This window comes from Monodelphis domestica, chromosome 6, assembly GCF_027887165.1.
Source record: "Monodelphis domestica isolate mMonDom1 chromosome 6, mMonDom1.pri, whole genome shotgun sequence".
Classification (NCBI taxonomy): domain Eukaryota; kingdom Metazoa; phylum Chordata; class Mammalia; order Didelphimorphia; family Didelphidae; genus Monodelphis; species Monodelphis domestica.
In genome coordinates, this window is record NC_077232.1 from 297,033,448 (window position 1) to 297,058,122 (window position 24,675).

A 24,675-nucleotide genomic window follows, 5' to 3' on the forward strand; every position below is an offset into this window, starting at 1 on the left:
AGGCTGACAGGGTTGAGAGCACTAAAGTCATTGAATCCCAAGTTTTTGTGATTTTTTTTCAAACTCCTTGAGAAATTCATGTTCCATCTTGTAACAAAATGAGACCCTTGTGGGTCACTCTGCAGTTAAAAGGAGGTTTGTATAGCCGTAGCAAGAGGATGGCATTTAAGCAAGGATACGTCAAGGCCCCCCTTGGTTCTGTTGAGCCTCACCCACGACTCTTGTTGCCTTTTGCAGTCTGACAAGCGAGGCTCCAAGCGAGTGAGCTCCGAGAGCTCTTCATGTTTGTTTGGTGGAGTCGATCAACCAGGAAGTCCGCAGCCCAGACTAGTCAGATCTGCCTTTCACAAATCACATCTTCCCGGCAGCTTCAGTACCTTTTAAGGAGATGTTGAACCAGTGATGTCATTGGTCTGTTTTGGTTCCTACTCAGAAATCTCCCTGTATTGTTATGTAAGGGACATGGCTTTTGGAAATGAGCAGATCGTGTTGGCAACCGTTTTAGGGATAAAGTGATTCTGTTGTTAATTCTGAAAAATAGTAATAAAGAGATATGAGGGGGCAGCTGCGTGGCTCAGTGAGTGGATGGAGAGCCAGGCCCAGAGACAGGAGGCCCTGGGTTCAAATTTGACTTCAGATGCTTCCTAGCTGTGTGACCTTGAGCAAGTCACTTAACCCCCATTGCCTAGCCCTTACTATTCCTCTGCCTTGGCCCCAGTACATAGTCTTGATTCTAAGATGGAAGGTAAGGGTTTAAAATATTATATATATATATATATATATATATAAATAGAAGAGCTTCAGTGTGCATGCCTAGGTCACATCAATATAAAGATGGCATTAGGAATATGCTCCAGCCTGCTTCAGGCCTTCCCTATGTCTCTCGACAACCCTTTAGTGGGTCGTTGCCCACGCATCGACTGGTCATTGTGGTGCCCCATGACTTTAGAACCATGAAGACACACTTAAGGGTAGGTAGGGCTGGCCAACATTATTTAATGGGGACTTTTCACTTTTTTTGTATTTTCCTGGACCCCTTGACAGACAGGCCAGTGAAGCCTGTATATATAGCCCATTTTAGAATTGTGTTTTAAAAGTATAAAATAAACCAAAAAGCAAAGTGTTGAAATAGTTATCAGATTCCCAGACCCCAGCTTGCCAACTTGCAATTTGTCATTTTCCATAGAGAATCTAGCATGCGCCCATTGCTTGCCTTCTGGGGCCAAGCAGACGCTTAGTCTTCCTTCTGCGTGACTACTCCTACTCCTTCAGGTCTTTCATACAGCTCTCTGGTCTTGTAATAATTGAAATTATGAGACTGCTAGTAGCTTTATAACTTTATTAAATCAAAGTAGTACTAAGTAAAGAGAGGAAAGGGGAGGGGGAAAGTAGAGATACTTAGCTTAGTAATTATTGGCCACTACGATGGATTGAACAAACCTCCGACAAGGGTTCCTCAGCTCTCCATGATCAGTTGGAAGACCCTAACAGACTCCAGGGTCTCCCCTTATAAGCTGTTTTCTCCACCCATTAGCTCTCACATCACATCTAAGGAACTAACCATCTATCCATTGAGCCATGAGTTCTCAATCCCACCAACGTGCGCCATTTCTCTTTAGAACTTTAACCACATTGAATTTTCCAATTTTCTGGGTATCAACAAATTGTGTAGAATTTCAAGATACTTTTAATCTTAATTCCTCTGATTAGAGATTCCAAGAACACTTTTTATGAAGGTAATCCCTATTACCTAAAAGTTTCCCCCTTCCTCCTCTTTTCTGAAATTGATACAATTTTGGACCAAGCTGATAAACTTAAAACCCTTGTACGGTATATTTCCTGAAAACCATCAAGCAAAAGAACCCCCAAGAGTTTATAACTAACAAGGTACGCAACTAATAAGCTTTTGTCATCTGTTGATTTAAAAAAGGGCTCAGTTGTGCTTAAACTTTTGCCTAGTTGCCCTTTGTTGTCCATTGTATTTAGCCTGAATTTGGGGGCTCCATTATGTCTTGATTTGAGTAGCTGTCTCCAGCGTCAGCACTCCATCCAAGGCTTCCCTTGGGTTCTTGGAATTCTTGGTGTTTGTTTTTGCTCTTTGGAAAGCTGCCTGAACTTATCATTTTGGCCCCTTATCTTCTGAAGAAACAACAAATGGTCCACTTGCCAACCCTGATACATTTGAGTTCATTTCTTCAACATTGTAATCAGGGTTTGATACCAAGATAATTTCCCAAATGAAGTTGATTTCTTATTCTGGGGGCATTGTTTTTTGTAGTGCAAAAAAAATGTTGGCTTCTTTTTCAACATTCACATTGACCAATTTTGTCTCCAAATCTCTGGTGAGTCACTCGCTGCTAGCTGCGAGTTAATCCTGTCTCCTGTTGTGAAAGAGATCATTTCACTGTATTAGATTTTGAAAGATTTTTGAGCTGTTATCGATGAATTTAAATTTGAGGGGAATGCCTTAGTGATAGCCCTTCCTCCCGATCTTCGGAGCTGTTCCATGTGACAAAAATTAAAGAAGGCTGTATCAGTAGAACCCAGCAATATGTGCAGAATTCTGTTATCATAGGCCCTCACTTGTGCATTTTCTTGTCTTTTCTCTGCTGCCAAGCATTCTAGTCACTCAACATTCAGGCTCATTTTATCTTGTTCTTTCCTGTTCTGTGGTTGGCAGCCTTGGTGTGTTGTTTTTCTGGTTGTGTTCATTTCACTTTGGATCAAATCTGAGGGTGTATGTTTGTACAAATCTGGGGAGGGGTATGTAGGTGTGTCTGAGCCAGGGGTCAGGGTATGTGTGTGATGAAAAAAGGCCATCAGAGCTTGGCAGTGACCAGGAAAATGTCTTTCTTTTGTTGTAAAAACCTGAAGGATGCTCCCTGAAATTGTTTGTCAGGGGTTCTTGCATGATGTCCTAAAGGAGCTTGTTTGGGAATGAGAAAGGATCCTTTTCCTTTGGTCAGCCAAGAAACATTTAAGAGATGAGCCAGTCACTGAGCTCTGGGGTAGAGAGAGGCAGAAACCCAGCCCCTGCCCTCCAGGAGCACAAAGCACAGCGTTTTGAGGGAGACAGCATGTTCTGCACAATGTTGTACATGTACGATCCATAGAGGGATCCACATAATTGGCCATATTAACAAGCAAACTGACAAAAATCACATGGTTATCTCAATCGATGCAGAAAAAGCCTTTGACAAAATACAACACCCATTCCTATTGAAAACACTAGAAAGCATAGGAATAGAAGGGTCATTCCTAAAAATAATAAACACTATATATCTAAAACCATCAGCAAACATCATCTGCAATGGGGATAAACTAGATGCATTCCCAGTAAGATCAGGAGTGAAACAAGGATGCCCATTATCACCTCTATTATTTGACATTGTACTAGAAACACTAGCAGTAGCAATTAGAGAAGAAAAAGAAGTTGAAGGCATCAAAATAGGCAAGGAGGAGACCAAGTTATCACTCTTTGCAGATGGCATGATGGTCTACTTAAAGAATCCTAGAGATTCAACCAAAAAGCTAGTCAAAATAATTAACAACTTTAGCAAAGTTGCAGGATACAAAATAAACCCACATAAGTCATCAGCATTTCTATATATCTCTAACTTCTCGGCAGCAGGAATTAGAAAGAGAAATTCCATTTAAAATCACCCTAGAAAATAGAAAATACTTAGGAATCTATCTGCGGAGACAAACACAGGAACTATATGAACACAACTAAAAAACACTTTGCACACAATTAAAACTCGATCTAAACAACTGGAAAAACATTAACTGCTCATGGGTAGGACAAGCTAACATAATAAAAATGACAATCCTCCCCAAATTAATTTACTTATTTAGTGCCATACCCATTGAATTACCAAAAAACTTTCTTACTGAATTAGAAAAAAACCACAACAAAGTTCATTTGGAAGAAGAAAAGATCAAGGATATCCAGGGAAATAATGAAAAAAAAATACAAAGGAAGGTAGCCTTGCAGTCCCAGATCTCAAACTATACTATAAAGCAGTGGTTATCAAAACAATTTGGTACTGGCTAAGAGACAGAAAGGAGGATCAGTGGAATAGACTTGGCTTAATTGATCTCAGCAAAATAGTCTATGACAAGCCCAAAGATCTCAGCTTTTGGGACCTAAATCCACTATTTGATAAAAACTGCTGGGAAAATTGGAAGATGGTGTGGGAGAGATTAGGTTTGAATCAGCATCTCACACCCTACACCAAGATAAACTCAGAATGGGTGCATGACTTGAATATAAAATCAAGGAAATTATAAGCAAATTAGGTGAACACAGAATAGTATACATGTCAGATCTTTGGAAAAGAAAAGACATTAAAACCAAACAAGAATTAGAAAAAAATCACAAAATGTAAAATAAATAATTTTGATTATATCAAATTAAAAAGGTTTTGTACAAACAAAACCAATGCAACCAAAATTAGAAGGGAAGCAACATATTGGGAAACAATCTTCATAACAAAAACCTCTGACAAAGGTCTAATTACTCAAATTTATAAAGAGCTAAATCAATTGCACAAAAAAATCAAGCCATTCTCCAATTGATAAATGGGCAAGGGACATGAATAGGCAATTTTCAGTTAATGAAATCAAAACTATTAATAAGCACATGAAAAAGTGTTCTAGATCTCTTATAATCAGAGAGATGCAAATCAAAACAACTCTGAGGTATCACCTCACACCTAGCAGATTGGCTAACATGACAGCAAAGGAAATTAATGAATGCTGGAGGGGGTGTGGCAAAGTGGGGACATTGATGCATTGCTGATGGAGTTGTGAATTGATCCAACCATTCTGGAGGGCAATTTGGAACTATGCCCAAAGGGCACTAAAAGACTGTCTGCCTTTTGACTCAGCCATAGCACTGCTGGGTTTGTACCCCAAAGAGATCATAAGGAAAAATATATGTACAGGAATATTCATAACTGAGTTCTTTGTGTTGGCAAAGAATTGGAAAATGAGGGGATGCCCTGAGATTGGGGAATGGCTGAACAAATTGTGGTATATGTTGGTGATGGAATACTATTGTGCTCAAAGGAATAATGAACTGGAGGAATTCCATGGAAATTGGAACAACCTCCAGGAATTGATACAGTGTGAAAGGAGCAGAACCAGGAGTACATTGTACACAGAGACTGATACACTGTGGTACAATTGAATGTAATGGAATTCTCCATTAGTGGCAATGCAGTGATCCTGAACAACTTGGAGGGATCTACGAGAAAGAACACTATCCACATCCAGAGGAAGAACTGTGGGATCAGAAATACAGAAGAAAAACAACTGTTTGATTACATGGGTTGTTGGGGATATGATTGGGGATGTAGACTCTAAATGATCACCCTAGTGCAAACATCAACAACATGAAAATAGGTTTATAGGTTCTGATCAAGGACACCAATGGAATTGCAGGTTGGCTACAGGAAGGGTGAGGAAAGGGGAGGAAAGAATATGATTCTTGTAACCAAGGAATAGTGTTCTAAATTGACTTAAAAAAAAAAAAGGCACCAGCACATGGAGAGAGGCATCAAGAAGAAGGGAGGATTGGAGCTGAAGCTTGATGGAAACCCAGGAAGGGAGAGGTGGAGGTGAGGATGGAGAATATTCTAGAACCAGGGAAAGAGCCCTGAAAGGGGGATAGGGCTAATAAGGTAGCATTCCTTGAGAGTAGAGTGTTTGGAAGGGGCCAAGTATAAGAAGACAAGAAGGGCAGGAAGTACTCAGGATTAGACAGAAGACTCCATTTGATCCTGGAGGAAATAGGGAGCCACTGGAGTTTACTGACTAGGACAAACTGCGGTGATATGGTCAGACTTGTGCTTCACAAAGATTAGTTTGGCTGCAGAATGGAGGATGGATTTGAGGGTTAATCCTGAGCGATCTCTTCTGAGATCATCATAAGTCTTGGGGCTCTTCACCTTTGTTATATAATGGCCCCCTTTGGTGGTGTGTGGTGAAACCTGTGGACTCCGCAGAATAATTTTTTTTAAGGTATAAGATAAAATACATGGGTTTAAAAAACCCCATCATTGAAATACATTTATCAAAGTATTTCCCAAGTTTGTGAGCACCTGAGTTAAGCACCCCAGGTCTAAGTAGAAGTGATAGGGGCCTGAATGAGGGTTTACTGAGTGACGAGAAAAGAACATGAGAGAATCCGGAAGTGGAAGTGACCCCAAGTGTGGGCAAAAGATTGGCTCTGGGGGATGAGTGTGAGGAGTCAAGGATGGCACCTGGGTTGTGAGCCTGGGTGAGTAGGAGAATGGTGGATCCCCTCACAGGAAGAGGAGAGGGTTTGGGGAGAAAGATAGTGAGTTCAGTTTGGGGGCATATTTGAGTTTAAGATCCTGTGGGATCTTGGGTTCAAAATGTCCAGGAGGCAGTTGGTGATGAGAGACTGCAAGTCTGGAGAGAGTTTGCAACTTGATAAATAGATCTGGGAATCATCTGTTAGAGGTGATAATTGAATCCATGGGAGTTGATGAGATCATGAAGTGAAATAATATAGAAAGAGAAGAGTAAAGGGCCGGGGCAGAGTCTGGCATCCACTGCTAGTGGGTGTGGCCTGAATGAAGGATGTAGTGAAGGAGCAGTTAGATAGATAGGATTAGGAAGAAGGAATTAGGAGAAACTAACATAATGAAGAGAAGAGAGTATCTAGGAGAAGAGGGTGATTGACAGTGTCACAGGCTGCAAAGAGGTCAAGAAGAATGAAGACTTAATAAAAATGTTTCCAGAAAACAAAGAAGATTGAGAACAGCCATTAGATTTCATAATTTAGAACCTTCTGAGAGCAGTTTCAGCTGGACAATGAAATCAGAAGCCAGATTGTAGAGAATTATGAGTATGAGGAAAGGAAGTATCTCACTAGAGTCTGCTATTGAAATAGTTTAATCATTTTTGGAAGTTTTGGAAAATGTTATTCAATTAATTAATGTAGACTATTTTCCCATAGTTCCAAGATTCTTGTTCTTTCCCTCCCCTCCCCCACCTCCCTCCCATAGCCAATTCCCTTGGGTTTTACACGTGTCATTGATCAAGGACTCTGAAATAGTGTAATCATGAAGGGAAAAGAGGAGAGACGGGGAGGGTAGTTAGCAGGGATGGTCGGAGCAATTGACGCTTTTTTGAGGGTTGACAAGATATGGCTGCATGTTGGCAAGCAGCAGCAGGGAAGGAGGCAGGAGATAAGTGAGGGGAGGCTGAAGGGAGAGTGCTGGAAAAGACAGTGCAGAATGGGATGACAAGTGTACTGAGGTTTGCCTTGGCCAGGGGAAGGTCTTCTAGTGAGACCCCAGCCGTGAGGCATCTGAGTGATGAGATGAAGAGGAGGAGGAAAGAGAGCTCTTGGTGAATGGCCTCCATGTTTGCTGTGTGCAATGTGTGGCAAGATGGACTTTTCTCCTGAGGTGATCGGGAGGCTCAAGGTGAGATGAGAATATTTGGGGTAGCTGTGGAGGGCCCCATTAAGATTATATAACATGAGTCTGTAGGGCCCAGTGAACAGTGAAGTGGTTTCCTTCAGCTGTGTTCAGCAGCAAGTGACTAGGAGCAAAGGAGATGGATGATGGGAGCACTGGGGAGTGTGTGTGTTTTTGAGCAAAGGGCAAGGGATTGGGGAGTAGAGGATGGTGGGGAGATGAACTGATTCACCAGTGGGTCAAGCTAAGGAAGGGAATTGAGTTCAGTTGTTCAGGAATCATGACCTGGGAAACAGTTGAGGCATAGAGCAATCAGGGGTCCTGATAAGCTGTAACATACAAGATGCTTAGATAACGGGATTTGTGAATTTGCAAAGATGCTGGATGGATGATGGCCAGGGGCACCACATGAAGCTAACGTGGAGTGGAAGAGCAGTCATGGGAATGGAGTACATTAAGGAACTCACCCATTGGGGTATTTGAAGGAATATCAAGATGCATGTTGAGGTCTCCCAATAATGAAAGCTGGATTTAGGAAGGAGACAAAGCTCATGAGCCAGGCAATGAACGCATTGTGGATGGAAGGGTGAGCGTCCTGACAAGCAAGTCTACACTGGCTGGGTCAGGGTGTATCTCAAAGAAAGGGAAGTTTCTGAATGATGGGTGGAGGGAGAGTGGGGTGGAGAAAGGCCCCGAAGAAGCCTTGACGGTCTCCTAGGAGTTTAGGCTTTAGAGTGAGGGCATCTGAAGGAGGCTTCCAATGAGTGCCCTTGGGGGATGAGGTGCGCAGAGGTTAGCATGGAGGAGGTGGCATCGCTGGTACTGGAAAGGAGTCAGAGGTTCCCAGGCTTCAGTCTGAAAGGGACCTTAGAAGTCATGTTGTCCAACTCCCTTGAGGAACGCTGAGGGTCTGGTCTGGCTGCTCAGAGCTCTCAGAAGCCGCAGTCCGCTGTGCCTTTGATGAGAAGATACATAACCAAGATGGCAAAGAGACTGAGGAGGGGCCAAGAAAGCATCAAATGGAGGCACTCTGTGTTGGTCCTGGTTGAAGGAAGAATTGGGGAGCACATGACCACTTGTCATGGAAAACGCTGCTATTTTAGGACCTTCCTGCTGCATTCCCCCTCCCAGTCCTGAAGTCACACCAAGTCACCAATAACTCTTGGAGGCTTTAATACTCTTCTGTCACAGCTGAGCGATGGAGAAGGCAGGCAGGGCAGGTGAGGTCACTGAGGCTCAGAAAGGTTGTGGTCTGCTGATGATTGGCTGGAGATTTTATCTTGGAGTTTCCTGTTTCTGTAAAGGGGAGACTGGATCCACTCTGAAGTCCCTCCACATTGAGGGCCTGAGGCTGCCCGTGATTCCATGGAAGGAGTCCTTGTAGCCCTCCTGGATGAGCGAGATCCCTGGATTCTTAGAAATAGCCATTCCTTTCCAAATGAAGAGAAGGAAGGACTGCTGGTGAGTTGGAGGACAAGATTGCTGATGTGTCTTTTTTGGGTCCCCGTAGAGCACAGATTTGCGATCCGTCTTAGTGGCTGCTGCCTGAGGTAGCTATGGCCCCCACTGGAAGCCAGGAGAGCCTGGCCCTGGCACACTAAAGATTCCTTGTTTAGGCCCTGGTTCCCTTCAGGACTCACTTCTGAAAAACGGCCCAAGCTATTTGGAATTTATAAAAATGGAAACCATTGACCCTGTTTCTAGTCTCATGAAACAGTACCAACTCCCCCACCCCATGTCAGCTCTGAGTGTGCCATGATGCACAATACAGTGTTCTCTTGATCCGAGTCATCCTCAGAGAGCAGTCTGACCTTCTGCACAATGGGCCGGACATTAGTAGTGTGATAAGCATTCCAGTTCACTTTTCCTTAGCTCTGTAAATTGCACAGCCTGGCCCCTGCCCAGCTGCCTTGCAGAAGGTGCTCTCCTTCCCCTTTGGGTGCTTTCTTGGCCATCCCATTGATGGGGACTCACACCGGGAGCAAAGATTCCAGTCCTCTCTCTCTTGTCATTCTTTTGTCCAGAATCCCCTTGAAGTCTTTGCCCGGGAGCGAGTTCAACATGCTTTTTTATGGCTCCCTCATGCTAGGCCTGTCCACCATTTCTCTCTCCATTTTCTGAGATGGTAGCCTTCCGTCTTTCCCATACCTAGCTGCTCTGTTCTGTGCAGGAGGCTTAAACTTAGGACTTTTTCTGGTCACCTATTTTTCAAATATTTGGCTTTCCCTTCTCTGCTCTGTGGTCAGCCATTGGCTTTCTACTTCCTATGCAACACTCCTCCACTTGCCCTTTGCTTGTCCTCTGACTGGTTCTTTCAAGACTGACTCTCCTGGGCATTGCATCCCTGGAGCATGACCAGAATAATTCTGGTGGTGTTATAAAGATAAGGATTACCAGTTTCCCAGATGCACTCCAGACTACTCTTCTTTTTCTGTTTCATTTTGGGCCCAGTCTTTCAACAGTGTCTGGACTTGGGTTCAAGTCCCACCTCATGATGGGCCACTGACCTCATAACCTTGGGCAGGTCGTATACGTCCTCGGGGACCCAGGAAGCTCCCTAATTAGACTCTAAAATGCTGAGAAAAAGGACCTGATTGGTGGAAGGACTTTTCTCATTCTGGATTCTTTCGACTAGTCAACTCCCAACTCCCGATCCCATTGAATTATCAGCATCCGCGTCATTCATTTCCAGTGGTTTGTGAAACGGCATCGCATGTGTATGTGTGCTCTGTTTTTTCTGTTTATCTCTTTAAGTTAGCCATGAGGGCTTCCCTGGCACAGCAGATTTTTAATTCTCCAGAAATGGAAAGCCGGACCCTGAGAGAGGTCGTTACTAGGGTGCCAGGAGGACAAGGAAACTGGGGCTGTGGAAGAGCTGACCTGGCCCCAGCTGTGGCCTACTCATTCTGGGCAGCAGCCCTTTACTAAGAGCCCAGGATAGCATATCTTTTATTAATTCCTACATGGAGGAGAAATAGGCATTCACCGTTAATGATGGATACCATGATATGACTTCTGGGGGCCTAGAGAGCCACGTGGCCCTGTCCGGCCGGTGGAGACGCAGGGGTGTGCGTAGGGAGGCTCTGACTCCCAGAGAGCTGCCCTCAGGCAAATCACCAACCTCTCTTAGGCTCAGTTTCCTTGGTTGTAAAATCGGACTTTTTTTAAAAAAATGATCTTCCATCCTTGGCAGTGTGGTAAAGAAAATGCTTTGTCAATGCTTGTAAATGCAAGCTGTCATTAGTCCTTCCATTTGCTGATTCATTCATTCACTCACTCACTCATTCATTCATTCATTCATTCATTTGTTCCTTCTTTTACAGTTCATTATGCCTAGGAAGATGGAAAATTTAGTCAAGATGGGGTCCGTGCCCTCCTGGTCTCGGGTAACAGGGGATGAGACCAACACAGTAACAGATACATTTGCTCATATCCCAAGGACCAGTGCTGAGGGCAAGGCTGTCCCACCTGGAGGGCTTGATCTGGGAAGGTCTTCTGGTGGAGGCAGACCACCCTGGAAGGACGATGGGTATCAGCGGGTGCCCAGGGGCGGGCAGTTGAGCAGAGGGAACAGCATGAACTCCGAGGGGCCACTCAAAGGTCTTTGCTCTTTCTGTTGAATCACGCGTCTCAAACAGTTCAGTAAATATTAGCCCAGCAGTTAACCAATCTCAGTGTCACCCATGGACTCTTGAAGAAAGATTTCATTGTGAAATCAAATAGGAACCCACACCAGGAAGTGACCTCTCTTCCGGTCCCTCAGTTCTCCCTGTGGTCTAGACCAGCGCTGGTGAAGGTGTGGCACGTGGGCAGAGCCCTGCCAGAGCTGCTCGGTCCCCCTCTTTCCAGCGCTGGGGGACGTTTTTTGCATGCCCCACCCCTATTTCAAGCTCCTCGTGATGTGGGGGCTCACAGACAGCTTGAGTTTGCCCTCCAGGCACTGGACCCAAATGTTTGCCCACACTGGGACTCTCAGGGCTGTGGACATAAAGCTCCGAGCCACTCTGGGAACTAATCCATGCTGTATGTACCTCACACCGGGGTCCACTAATAGTGATAACGATAGCTAATGCTTCCATAGCCATCGAAGGGTTATTTCGGCTTCTAGGAGGTAGCATCGGTAACTTTTTACATACAAGTGAAAAGCTTTTGCAGAAAAAATCAATTCAGCTAATATTAGAAAAGAAGCAAAAAATGGGGACCTCCCTGCAGCACATTTCTCTGATAAAGGGCTCGTTTCTACTATATATTCACACATAGGAATACATGGTGGGGTGGGTGTATGTATTGTAGTTATGCAGCCATTTTTCAGACATATTCAGCCCGTGACCCCTTTAGGGTTGACTTAGCAGAGATACCAGAGGGGTTCTTCGTTTCCTTCTGCTCACTTTTTTATGATGATAATACTTTATTTTCCCCCTGATTACTTGTACAGGCTCTTTGATTGAGAACATTTTTTGAGTTCTAGATTCCTTTAAAGGTGTACAGAGCAGGCACCCACATCTCACGTGACTCTCTGTCCTTGGGGGATAGGTGCTATTATTATCTCCATTTTACAGTTGGGGAAACCAAGGCTCAGGGACACAGAGCCCACCGGTGTCTGAAGCAGGGTTTGAACTCTGGCCGTCTGAGCCCAGGCTGGTGTGCCCTCCGTGGGGTTATAAAATGAGTGCTGTCTCAGGGGAGAGGGAAGAGGGCCTGTTTTCTTCCTGAGGCTCATGGCTTGAGGCTGGGTTAGTCCAGAGGGAGTCTAAGGTTTGCAGTGGATGTTTGTTTATCCCCTCTTCGAAGTCTCTACTTGCCTGTACTTGGCTTTTCAGTGTTTATAGCAAATAGTTCCATTTCATGTAGCAGGAAGTCCCTGACTTACAAAGGGGTTGTGTCCCAAAAGTAGATGCTCAACTGGGTTTGATGCAGTAAATATTTATGGAACCCCAATGGAGGAGTGACCTATTTGTGGACCATTTAGTAAATGGTGGTTAGCTTCGCCTGCTACGCTCTCCTTTTGCCCCCTCAAATTTGTTTAAGGATCAAAGCCATCAGGACTCCTGTATATACTGCAAGGAACATAGGAGGCCAAGCCTGGTTGTGGTGCTTACGTGGATGGTGAGTTCATAGGTGTGGGCACTTCACCCATTGATACTGTCCCATCCTTTGTGATTCTCCAGGAAGCCTTCCTAAAGAAGCCACCCCCGTGTGATGGGCCCACCTCCCCTCTTCTTTTTCACTTGTTGACTTCTTTCTTCCTTGGCTATGTCATTGTTGCTGCTCACCACTGCTCTAGGGTTGCCCACCATTTTGAATCCCAGTGCGCTGGGCCTTTTTTCCCCCATTTTAGTTGCATCCCAGATGGACCGCCAGGCTTGCTAAGGATTATTATTTACTTTACAAATGGAATAAAGAGAGGATGAGAAAAGGATAAGAAGAGAGTTTTCTGGGTAAAATAAGGGGAAAAGAGAAGAAAAGAAGATCTCTGTATACCCAAAGGAGAAAGAAAAAGCCTAAAGGGAAATTAACTGAACTTTTTCTCCAGGGATAGACAGCACAGGTTCAGAGAGAGTGACCACAGGGTATATACAATATAAATTCACAGCGATTGGTGGCTGAACAGGTGAATTGGTAGCAAAAATGGGAAGAATGAGGAAAGCTTCTTAAAGGAGGTGAGCCTCCAATTAAGCCTTGGAGAGGGCCAGGGACTGATTCTGAGGGCCCAAGATCAGACTCAGGTACATGATGCAAATTCATGTTGAATGCTCTCATCTAAACCCTTGCTGCTTCTTAGAAATGCTCTGAGTCTTCTCTTTCGCCTTCGTTCTCCCAAATAACTGTTCTAAGCCTTCTCTTTTCTCCAAGCAGACAACCTGGGCTGCCACTCGCTTGGAAAAATCAAGGCAGTTCCCTATGAATCCCCTCGTCTTTCCTGCTTAGGCCCTCAGGAGTCCATGGCATCTTCCCTCCTTCCCTCCTTCTTTGCTTCAGACTCAGAGGTCACAGCCTTCCTCTGTGCCAAAGCCAGTCTCCCACCTTGTGTTCTTGATCTCGTTTTCTTTTCTTCCAGAGTCTGCTCTTCCTTCTCTTCTGTCACCCTCACTTGGTTGATTTCCTCTCTGCTCCCTTAAAAAAACCCATTTGACCCTCCCTTGCCTTAAGTTGCCATTCTAGAATTCTCCGTGTCACAGTCCCATTCCTAGAATCTCCTGTGCCTTCTCCTCTTTCCCCTGGTTGCCAAACGAATATTCGTAAAACGCAGGTCTCATCCTGTCCTGCCCCTCCTTAAGAAGCTTCTTTGCCTCCTCTTTACCATGAGGGCACCATTCAAATGCCTCCATTGGGCATTTCTCTGTGGCTTCCACCTGACTTTCCAGACTGGTCACTGCTCCTTGTAGCACGCCACACTCTTCTAGCCAAGCAAGTCTTCTTTCTGCGCCATGACCATAACATTCCACCTTTTGCCAAGCACTATTGACTTCACCTTCCCATCCCTCCCTCTTAGCAGGCTCCCTCCCTGGTCAAGCTTTTCTCCTGGACTCTGCTATTGGCCTCGCTGAAGCCTGCCACTCCCCTTTCCCCATCTATCCTTTGCATAACTCCCGAAAGGGTCCTGTAGGTACATATCCATCCTCCTGCTCACAGACTTTCGATGGCTCTCCATTACCTCTGGGATACAGTAAAGCCTTCTCAAGCTAACAGTTAAGGAACTTCCTACTCTGACTCCTGTGGACCTTTGCAGATGTATTTTATGTTACCTCCAGGTGGGACAGGAGATCTAGTGCTAGACCTGGAGTCAGGTCTACCTCTTGGAAACCTCAGTTTTGCCATCTGTATAATGGTGGTGGGGAGCAGTTGATAAAATGTATACTGTTTTCCTGTGGCTGGCAGAGGTGATTTGTCATACTTAGTGACCCCTGGTGTGGGCCTTGTTCTTCCTCTAGTATCTTCTCATCTCCTTTGGGGGCAAAGAGGTGGCTGCCTGGCACCCTGCACTGGTCCATGCTTCAAATGGATTCCTGTGGTTATACCATTAGAAAAACGTCAGCTGTTATTCTTGGCCAACCGATACCTTCCCCGTGTGTGTTGGGCCTCTTCTGTAAGCCTAGCTGCCAGCTCAAAGCTATAGTGGCCTTTTGGGGGGGTAGGATTTGCCTCAAAGTCTGGGCAGGTGAGGCCCCCCCTGTAGTTACCCGATACCTAGCTGTGCCTGCTAGCTGGGAGGGCAGGACACTGGACCTGCTGCTGCTGTCACATTGGGATTTGCCGGGAGATCAGCTTGAGTTGGGTAGGATGGAGAGAAATCTGGCCCAAGGAGAAGTCCTCTCAGGCAGAGATGGCCAGCAGGAAGGAGCATCCTAGGGAAGGAGAGCTTTGCCTCGTCCCTTTGGTCAGCACCTCCCAACTTCACTCCTTGGCTCTATGTGTGTAGGAAGGGGGCCTGGTAAGCTGATTCAGCCTGTCCTCCACTGGCATCCTCCATCATAGTTTGGGGTACCCTCCTCCACCCAGGGACATGATGTTTGCTCATACAACAGAAAAGAGACTGATTGAGTCAAGCTATTCTCAGAATGGGCGCTAAGAACCATGGGAGTGCTGAACCTTGCTGTCTCCTGGAAATCTGGTGGACCCTCACAGCTTTGGATCCAGGACACAAAATATCCATTGAGAAAAGAGAATTGAATGGAGCTCATTTAACAACTTCAGCTTCTAAATTGCCGGCCTCCCTTGAAGAGTCATCAGGGCTCTGGTCCACTTTGGACCCAGTCCTGGCTGGAAGCACAATGGAAAGAGGCCATTCAAGGGTCAGGGAGAGGATGAAGAAGCCTAAAAGCAGACCCAGCCTTGGGTAGGAGCAGGTGCATAAACAGACATCATCCTCGGAGGATGCTGAACCGCACTCCAAATGGACCAAAAATTACTCTGGGTCCAGGCCAGCATTGTGCTCAAGTCCTGAAGCTGGGGTGGGGGTCACTGTGAGATAAGGGAGTGCCATTTTTTTTCTGGTGTAACTCATGCTGACATGGGGTGCCCGGTGCCCCTTCCCTTGGACTCCTGGTAACCCTTGGATATTAGCTGCTGCTTTTCCAGTCAGCTCAGGTTGGAATGCAGCAAAACCAGTCGAGTGGGCTCCAAGAAAGGAATTTTGAGCATGAGAGCAGGTGAATTGGAAGGCACTGCGCTTTACTCTCTGACACTTGTCTCTGACCTTTTGAGCAAGGAGAGGATCCCCCCCTTTTTTCATGAAAAAAAGTTGAAATAATGCACTTCATTAAGACATCACTGTCACTCGCCAATGATTCCCTGGCCCCGGTAGAGCCCTTCTTTGTTACAAAGGACAAATCGGTAAACAAAGCAATCCTGACAAAGTATGTATGCTTCATTCTTCTCCTCTGGCCACCACTTCTCTTCCTGGTGAGTCTTCTAATTCCAGACTGGTCACTGTGTAAATTGAGTCTACATTACTGCAGGTACTTCCTTTTGTTTGTATCCCTTCCTATAAGGGATATCTTTTAAATAGCAGAACAGTCCTTGGCTCGCACATAATAGTAATGATTGATTGAGAGAATGCTTAAAGATCCAGAACTCAGAAGCCAAGCAGCAGTGAAAAGAAGACTGTGACACAACTCATCATTCATGTCTTTTAATGAAGGGAAATCAAGGCCAGAATGACAGTGCTTGGTGGTCTCCCGGGTACTGTAACCCCTGGGCTGGTATTCCTGCTCTAGGGATTACCCAGGCTCCAAAGATCCTTTGGACACAAGAGTATATGGGAAGGCTTTCAATTTATCTCCAACAATCAATACCATATCTGATTGCCTTAGTGAGTTCCTGGTGGTGGAGAGATGGGTATCTGTTATGTGGGACGGACAAGCAAACACTAGCCAAGGAAACACCCTCTCTGGGACTATAAGAAATGGTGAATAATTTCAGAAAAACTTGTTAAGACCTATATGGACTGATGCAAAGTGAAGCGAGAAGAACCAGGAGATCATTGTATACAGTACCAGTAATATCATAACAATAATCAACTGTGAAAGACTTACAACTCTGATCCAAGACATTTCTTTTTTTTAATTATTTAATAGATAATTCTTTTTTTTTTCATCTTTTTTTGGGGTCAATTTCAAACATTATTCCTTGGTTACAAAAATCATATTCTTTTCCTCCTTCCCCTCCCCCCACCCTTCCCACAGCCGACACTCAATTCCACATGTGACCTTGATCAGAACCTATTTCCATGTTGTTGATGTTTGCACCAGGATGTTCCTTTAGAGCAGTGGTTCTCAAGGTTTCTAATGCCGTGACCCCGCAATACAGTTCTTCATGTTGCGGTGACCCCAAACCAAACAATTATTTTGGTGGCTCCTTCAAAACTGTAATTTGCTAGTTGTGATTTGGAATGTAAATACCTGATATGCATTATGTATTCTCATTGCTACAAATCAAACATAATTTAAACATAGTGATTAATCACAAAACAATATTTAATTATATGTTGAGAAATATTAATCCAGCAGGAGGCAGCCTGAGCGCTGGGGCAGGAGATAAGTCCTACCTGGGGAGGGGGTCCACAGACACTGCCTCCTTCTTCCTGTCGTCTCCCTCCATCTCAAGCTGAGGCTTCACTTTGACGGGGTTACTCGGCTCCGTTATCCGCTCCAGGAGTTATCCACTCCAGGACTCGTTCTTAACCCCTCCAGAGCCAGCGCCCAAGTGCTCTCTCTGGGTCTCTGTTTGAGTCTGGTCTCCAGGCAACAGGGTAAATCCATCTCCCCTCATAGGGAGAGGGCTGCTGATAGGTAACTAATATTAGTACAATGTGCGGGCAGCAGGGTCCCCGTTCTTTCCGAGATCTTGCTGTAAAGTAGCACGATTTCTCAGTGTCTAAAGCCAACGGAAAATAAGTATTTTCCGATGGCTTTAGACGACCCCTGTGTTTTGGTCGTTCGACCCCCACCGGGGTCGCAACCCACAGGTTGAGAACCGCTGCTTTAGAGTCTATATCCCCAATCATATCCCCTCGACCCATGTATTCAAGCAGTTGTTTTTCTTCAGTGTTTTTACTCCCACAGTTTTTCCTCTGAATGTGGATAGTGATCATTGCATTGCCACTAATGGAGAAGTCCATTACATTCGATTGTACCCTAATGTATCAGTCTCTGTGTACAATGTTCTCCTGGTTCTGCTCCTTTCACTCTGCATCAATTCCTGGAGGTCATTCCAGTTCACATGGAATTCCTCCACTTTATTATTCCTTTGAGCACAATAGTATTCCATCACCAACATATACCACAATTTGTTTAGCTATTCCCCAATTGAAGGGCATCCCCTCATTTTCTGATTTTTTGCAACCACAAAGAGCGCAGCTATGAATATTCTTGTACATGTCTTTTTCCTTATTATCTCTTTGGGGTACAAACCCAGCAGTGCTGTGGCTGTGATCTAAGACATTTCTAAAGGACTCATGATGAAAATGCTATCTACCTCTTGAGAAAGAACTAATGAATTCTGAGAGTTTATTGAAGTATAATTTTCACTTTTCTTTTTCTTGCTTTTTAAAAAAATATGGCTAATATGGAAATATACTTTGTATGATTTCACATGTGTTATAGATAATATTGCTTGTCTTTATAGTGGGTATGGGAGGGGGTTGAAAGGAGGGTGAGAATTTGGAACTCAAAATTTAAAAAGAAAAGAACACTAAAATAAATAACTAATGAAACATTAGAAAAAGTAAAATTGGGCTGCATAGATCAGTTTTGGCGAACCTTTAGTGGGACTGGTGATGTGAGAAATAACCTCTGGTGAGGGGGAGGGAGGCAGCCTGGCCCCACATCCCTCCGGCTTTCTAGTAATGAACTCTGATTAATCCTGTACTGGGGCAATGGTGAATGTTCCCTCAGAGAGGGTTTTAAGTGCCCACTCTGGCACACATGCCATAGGTTTGCCATCATGGGCATGGGTGCCTCTTCATGGTAGATAATCAGGCAGAGGGAGGGAGAGGAAAGATAAGACATACTGGCTAAAAGAAGAGATGATGGTTAGGAATGTTAAATTTGCCCCTGATGGGTCATACTTAGGGCACAGGTTATCAGTTATTGGGTGTGTGTGTGTGTGCATGTATGTGTGTGTACTGTAACAATTGGGAGCTAGCAAAGATTTTGGTGGGCATCCAGTCCAGCTCCTTCATTTTACATATAAGTAAACTGAAGCTTACAGAAGCTAAGTGAATACATCCATACACTTAGAATTTGAAGGAACCTTAGAAGTTATCAAGTCCAACCCTTTTGTTTTAGAAAGAGATAGAGGACCTAAGAAGGAATATGACTTTCCCAGAATCACTCCGGGACTAAGTAGTATTTGAATGAAAAAATCTGAATGACTGTCAACATTAGATAGGACCAATGACTGAGATGTACTTTACAAGCATCATCTCATTTGGTCCTCACAGCCACCTTGGGGGGAGGGGGGTGGTGTTAGAGGTATAATTATCCCCATTTTGTGGATGAGAAGCTGAGGGAAACACTAAGCGAATAAATTACTTGTTCAGGGTTAGTCTGAGGGATGTGTCATGTAGTTCTTCTTTACCCATCCATCACAGTCTTTAAATGTAATTTTTTCATGCTAAAAATTTATTTTCTTACCCTCTCATTGAAAAAGAAAAAACCCAGTAACTCATGTATAATCAGGCAACAAATTCCTGTCCTGACCATGTTTAAACACTCTTACGTCTCCTAACTCATATATACCTATCTGATTCCCTGACGATGCCTCCTATGATGTGGGGAGGGGAAGGAGATGGGACTGAGACACTTGTAAATAATTTCTATTAATTGAAAAAACAAACCAACCAGGAAAACCCCCTCTATGTCTTGATCCTTGTTCCATCATCTCTTGTTCAGGAAGTGGCTCGTCATCCTTGTGGGATGTGGGAATCACAGTTAGTCCTTCCAGCCCTCCCCCAACTATTTCACCCTGCCTCTCAGTTGAGAAAAACATGGAAATCTATAAAAACTTTAACCTTTAATTGTTTATAAAAAGGTAAAAGCCAGATGTTAAAGGAATAACAAGCTTTCCTTGACTTCTTCGTCCCTGCCGGTCTCTTTTGCTTCCCCGAATGGTTAGTGTTTGTTGCTGTGGCTTGGTGTGAATCCTGACTCTACCTTCTCTGTAGCCCATATTTTTCATGTTCCTTAAGTCAAAATCCGACTGACTCCCCTGGGTCTATCGCCAGTGGTCCATTGCTGGCCTGGGGCCCCAGACATTGAGACTGCTACTGGGTCAATCTTGCTCTAACTGAGAGCAGTTAAGTTCTCTTGCTCTAACCAAACTGGGAGGAAGTGTTCTGCCCAGGCTAGATTTTTGTCTTTGGTTTCTGGGCCTTACCTAATGACCTCTCCTTCTTTTCCCCCCAGGTCCGGACCCTCTTTGTCAGTGGCCTCCCTCTGGATATCAAGCCTCGGGAACTTTATCTGCTCTTCAGACCTTTTAAGGTATGCATGAGCTGTCCTCCTCAGGCTCTATGTTCTTCTGCCTCTTGAACTGCACTTATAAATGGGGTAGGCTACCTAGCAGAGACCCTCCCCATTCCTTCTGCTTTAGTTGAGTCAAAGACCCCAAACAAAACCCAGTTCTGCCATTTATCACCCATGGGATGCTGGGCAGATCACTTTCCCTTTGGGCCTCAGTTTCCCTGAATGTTCTATAAGGGAGTTGGATGAAAAAATATTCTCCTCCTCTATACTACCATATCTTGTTGATCTTGTAAAGTTTGTGTGATGCTTTCTGTGCTTCCCTAAGATGGGGCTGGGAGAGGAATGGTTGTTCTGGAAAGGTTCTGCACCTGCAGGGACTGAGTCAGCAAGATTCCAGAGCCAGGGAGTAGCTGTCTTGCTCCTGCCTCCCAGGAACTAATCTCTCCCTCTCTCTGAGTAGGAAATAAGGGAAAGGATGTGCTTCTACCATTGCCCATGTAAGACATGGTGAGACACAGTAGTGTGGAACATTCAAAATCATTTTGTTCCTGCGATATTTCAGAGCCAGTGAGGCTGCTGTAGGCTCTAGAGAGAGTGGCACCAGAGCCAGGAGTCAGTTAGTGTCATAGGAGCTCCCTCTGGAGCTGGAGGGTCCCCACAAGCCATCTAGTCTGATTTTTTTAGAGAGGTGGAAACTGAGGCAAGAGTGGGGGAAAGTGAGAAAGTCTTCACAACTGCCACATTTTACAGAAGGGGAAACTGAGACTCAAAGAGGATAGAGGTTCCTAGAGCTAGAGCTAGAAAGGACCTCTAGCACAGCCTCTTCATTTTGCAGAGGGAGAAACCAAAGCCCAGAGAGGGGGAGTTATTTACTTACCTAAAGTTAGACAGAGAGAGAAGTAGAGTGAGATTCAGACTTACTTGCCTCCAGATGCAGCCTTCTTTCCATGGTTCTGTGCTGCCTCAGTATCAGAAGGTTGGCCTATCATTTCTGATTCCTTATTGAATATTAAGCCCCTACTGTGTGCCAGCCTCTGTGCTACGTGCTAAAGCTAGAAAGGCAAGTATGAAAGTGCCTGCCCACAGAGAGCTTTCATTCTGCCGAGGCAGGTATGTGCAAGGCTACATTCAGTGTTTAGAGGGGTATATGGGGGGGAGACACCGGCCTCTGGGGGGAGGGGGGCCAAGAAGATTTGCTTTAAAGGAGATCAGACTCTCCAAGAGGCCAAGGGGAGGAGGGAGAGCATTTGAGTCCAAGACCAGGAGATGAGGAAATAGCACCAAGGCCCGTTTACCCTGTCCATTGAGTATGTGAAGGAGAGTAATGTGTAATAAGCCTCAAAAATTAGGCTGGAACCAGGAGGTGGTAGGGAGCCAGTACAGGTTCTTGAGGAGGGCAGTGTCATGCTCAGAGTTGCCATCTCTGAAGAGCACTGGGGATAGACTGGAGTTGAGGGAGGGCTGAGCCCAGGAGACACGAGAAGGCAGGGCTGAACTGGGCCTTGGGAGTTTTAGGCAGGGCTGAGTTGGATGGGGTGAGAGATCAGGAAGGTTGAGCTAAGTAGGGATTCAATATCCTGGGGATCAAGAGGTTGGGGTGCACCAGTCCCTTTGGGCTGGGTTCTACCCATGGGAGTGCTGTCATGGCAGAGAAGGTGGGGCTGCTTTCTTGGCACCCATGCCTGCCTGATGAGGTTGGGGCTGGGAGAGGCCTTTGGGCTTGAGGCTACTTATGGGAGAAGCTGGTGCTGGAGGGGAAGGGCCTGGGGCTCTACGTATTCTTGGTGGGGAATGGACGAGAGGCATCTAGTGATTTCATGATATGGGCCAATTCCCAGTGTGGGGAATTCTTCCCCCATGCAGCCTGGCAGAGAGCCCCCTCGCTCAAAGACATATTGTCAGAGGCAGGACTTGACCCCACCACACACTGGCCTCCCTGACTCCCCCAGGCTGCCTCTCCACCCGCAGGTGCCCTTTTAGGTCCCCTCCTTCTGTTCCTCATCCACTATCCCATGTCCAAGCAGGATTGCCCATCCCAGGAGAGCCTGGTGTTTCCATGCATTCCCTAGCACTGCCTCTGATTCTGGCTCCTCTCACTCACCCCAGGACCAGGAGGCGGGAGTGTAACAGTCAGTCACCAATCAATGAATGCTTGTTAAGCAGTTCAATGTGCCCGGCACTGTGCTCAGTGCTCGGGGATACAAACAGAGTCAGAAGAGGGGCCCTGCCCGCTTGGAGTTCCCAGTCTAATGAGGGGAGCCGGCAAGCAGCAGATGTGAGCAGACAAGCTCTCAGGAGGACAAATAGGAAGGAGGGCTGCCCAGTGTACCCACCAGGCCTCCCAGAGCTGGGCTGGGGGCAGCAGGATGACCCAGGACCCAAGCCGTATTTCCTCTGCCGCTCTGGCCAAAGTCTCACCCAGAACCATGTTCTTGGGTCAAATCTAACCAAGATGAGGCTGTGAGTGCTCAAGACTGACTAGACATCAGGTGACCACCATCTGTTCCTGGTCTTTGGCGACCCAGCGGGGTCTTGGGGTAGCTTCACAGCGGAAAGAACACTCAAAGGACCCAGCTACAAATCTTGCTCTGATGCTAGGTCCCTCTTAGCTCTGTGAAACTGCCCAACTTTTCCAGGCTTCCGTTTCCTTATCTGTAGAATGGATGCATAGGATTATCTGGCCTCCAAGGTCTGGAGGTCTTGAGTCCTTGATCCTTCGCAGTGTGTCCATCCTTCCGCCCTGCCCTCCCCTCCCCAGGTCGCCATCCCCTGGGACAGAAAACCCCCAGGAGACAATCAGAGAAAATCCTCTTAGTCTGGTTTGCTAAGGACTCAAATTCAAAATTAAAAAGTTATTTTAAACGGTTTTGCTGTTTACAAAAAAGGCAAGGAAAAAGATTGCCATGACCCTGGGCCCATATGTAGGCGTTGCTGGAGATTTTGAGGAGAGAAGTGAAGGGAGCAAAGAAGATCTCGAGTGACTGGTGGTCTGGTGTAGGGTGGGCACTGAGCTGCTGGGGACTCAGGAGACCTGCGTTTGAGCTGGTGCTCCTCTGTGGCTTAGCCAGGGGATCTTGCCTCAGTTTCCTCCTCTGTCTGGCTGGACTCGCTGCCCCAAGGGGTGCTACTGATCGACTGTGGCCTGGGGCTGAGTCTTATTGGGCACCCACATGCAGGTGCCAGGCGGGTGCTCTGCTGTTGGTAGTCACTGATCTGCCACTGCCTTCTCTCTTTTCAGGGCTATGAAGGTTCCCTAATAAAGCTGACTTCAAAGCAGGTAAGAGCCCCTTTATGGTCTGGCTTAACAGGGGGCTTTGAGGCACCCCTAAAACACCCCCGGAATTAACAGGCAGCTTTTCCTCTCTGGGGACAGGACAGATCAGCCAAAAATAGTCTGGACAGTGAATTCCTTTCCTTCCCCTCCTCTCAGGCCTCTTTTTATTGGGGCAGAATGTGGGGCAAGGGGCTGCCTCATTTCTCCCATGCAATCGGAGAGATACTGAGTCACCCCTGGGCGCCTGCCCCTCCACAGCTCTTATCTCTTGAGCTGAACTCCCTCCTAGATCCCCGGCTAGATGAGAGAAGGAGCCTGCTCCAGCCACAGGAAGGGACTTGCCCAAGCCCTTGGTCAGTTGAATGAGTGACTAATTGTGACTTCAGAAGCCTAATGGTAGGGCCTTCCTCCCATCGCCTGGGCACGAATGGTGACCAGAGCTCTGTTTGCCTCCTTTTCCCACTCGTCTGTAAAATGAAGGAAATGGCAAACCACTCCACCCCAAATGGAGTCACAACCCAGCTGAACAACAGCTTGGAAATCAATGCACAATTGAATGAGAAGCTTGTCCTAGGGAAGGAACTGTGTCTTGCCTTGTGGGTGGGCAGAGCTTTCTCAGAAGCTCTTTCCACCTCCGTCACCGCCACGTCCTACTTCCTGGTACCTCGACTCTGGCCTCTACTGGCCATGGTTCACCAGCTCTGACCGCTCATCTCTCTGTTCTTCCCTCAGCCCGTCGGCTTTGTCAGTTTTGATAGTCGATCAGAAGCAGAAGCTGCCAAGAACGCTCTGAATGTAAGTACTCAGTGGACGGCAGTTGGGGCTTTGCTGGGGACTGGTCATGGCAGGGTTCAAGAGGAAAGGGGCACCTCTGCTCATGTGGCTGCCTCATCTTCCTCCCAAGGGTCAGGAGGGCCTTCCTGGCTGCGAGTACTCAGCCTGCTCTAACAGGATTTGGGATCTCAGAATTCCACCTGAACTCGTCTGTTGGGCACCATTTTGATTTTTTATGACGTTCTCTGGCAAGCTCCAAAGAGCCTTTGACTTCATGAAGGCCTTAGCTAACCGTGTACGTTCCCCTAGCCTGAGCACAGGGTTTTGCACACGGTTGGTGCTGAGTAAATGCCAATGAATGAACAGGCATCATTAGGGCAGACAGAAAAGGGAGAAATGCTCCTGGGTCTTGGCCTCACCCGCCAAAGACCCGGCCAAGAACTTTTCTTCCTGATACGGTCATTTTCCACCCCAGGCTCAGGATTTCTTCCATCGCACAGAAATCAGGCTGAGATGGGACGCGTGCCTTTTGTGGGCCGTTTGCTTTTGGAATTTGAGCTTCACTAACGTGGCATCCCTTTTCTTTGGACGAATGGAAGGAACCCAGGACGGGATTTGGTCTCCCATCCGTCGTCCAGTAGCCTGAGGGCAGGGACTGTCTGAGTTATCTTTGTATCCCAGAGCCAAGCACACAGTGAGGCTCACA

General features: G+C 46.1%; 1 protein-coding gene across 4 annotated transcripts in view; it reads left to right on the forward strand.

The window, feature by feature from the left end:
• The window catches only part of RBPMS (RNA binding protein, mRNA processing factor), a 128,260-nt gene that overhangs the window by 42,653 nt on the left and 60,932 nt on the right, over nt 1-24,675 (forward strand). For 3 of the 4 annotated variants that reach the window (XM_007495582.3, XM_007495587.3, XM_007495588.3), the window contains exons 2-4: nt 19,862-19,939; nt 23,160-23,198; nt 23,928-23,990. In XM_007495582.3, the coding sequence (XP_007495644.1) occupies nt 19,862-19,939; nt 23,160-23,198; nt 23,928-23,990 (180 nt within the window). Of the gene's footprint in view, nt 1-8,804; nt 8,916-19,861; nt 19,940-23,159; nt 23,199-23,927; nt 23,991-24,675 lie in introns of those variants that run through there. The other variant, XM_007495583.3, reaches the window with a different exon arrangement.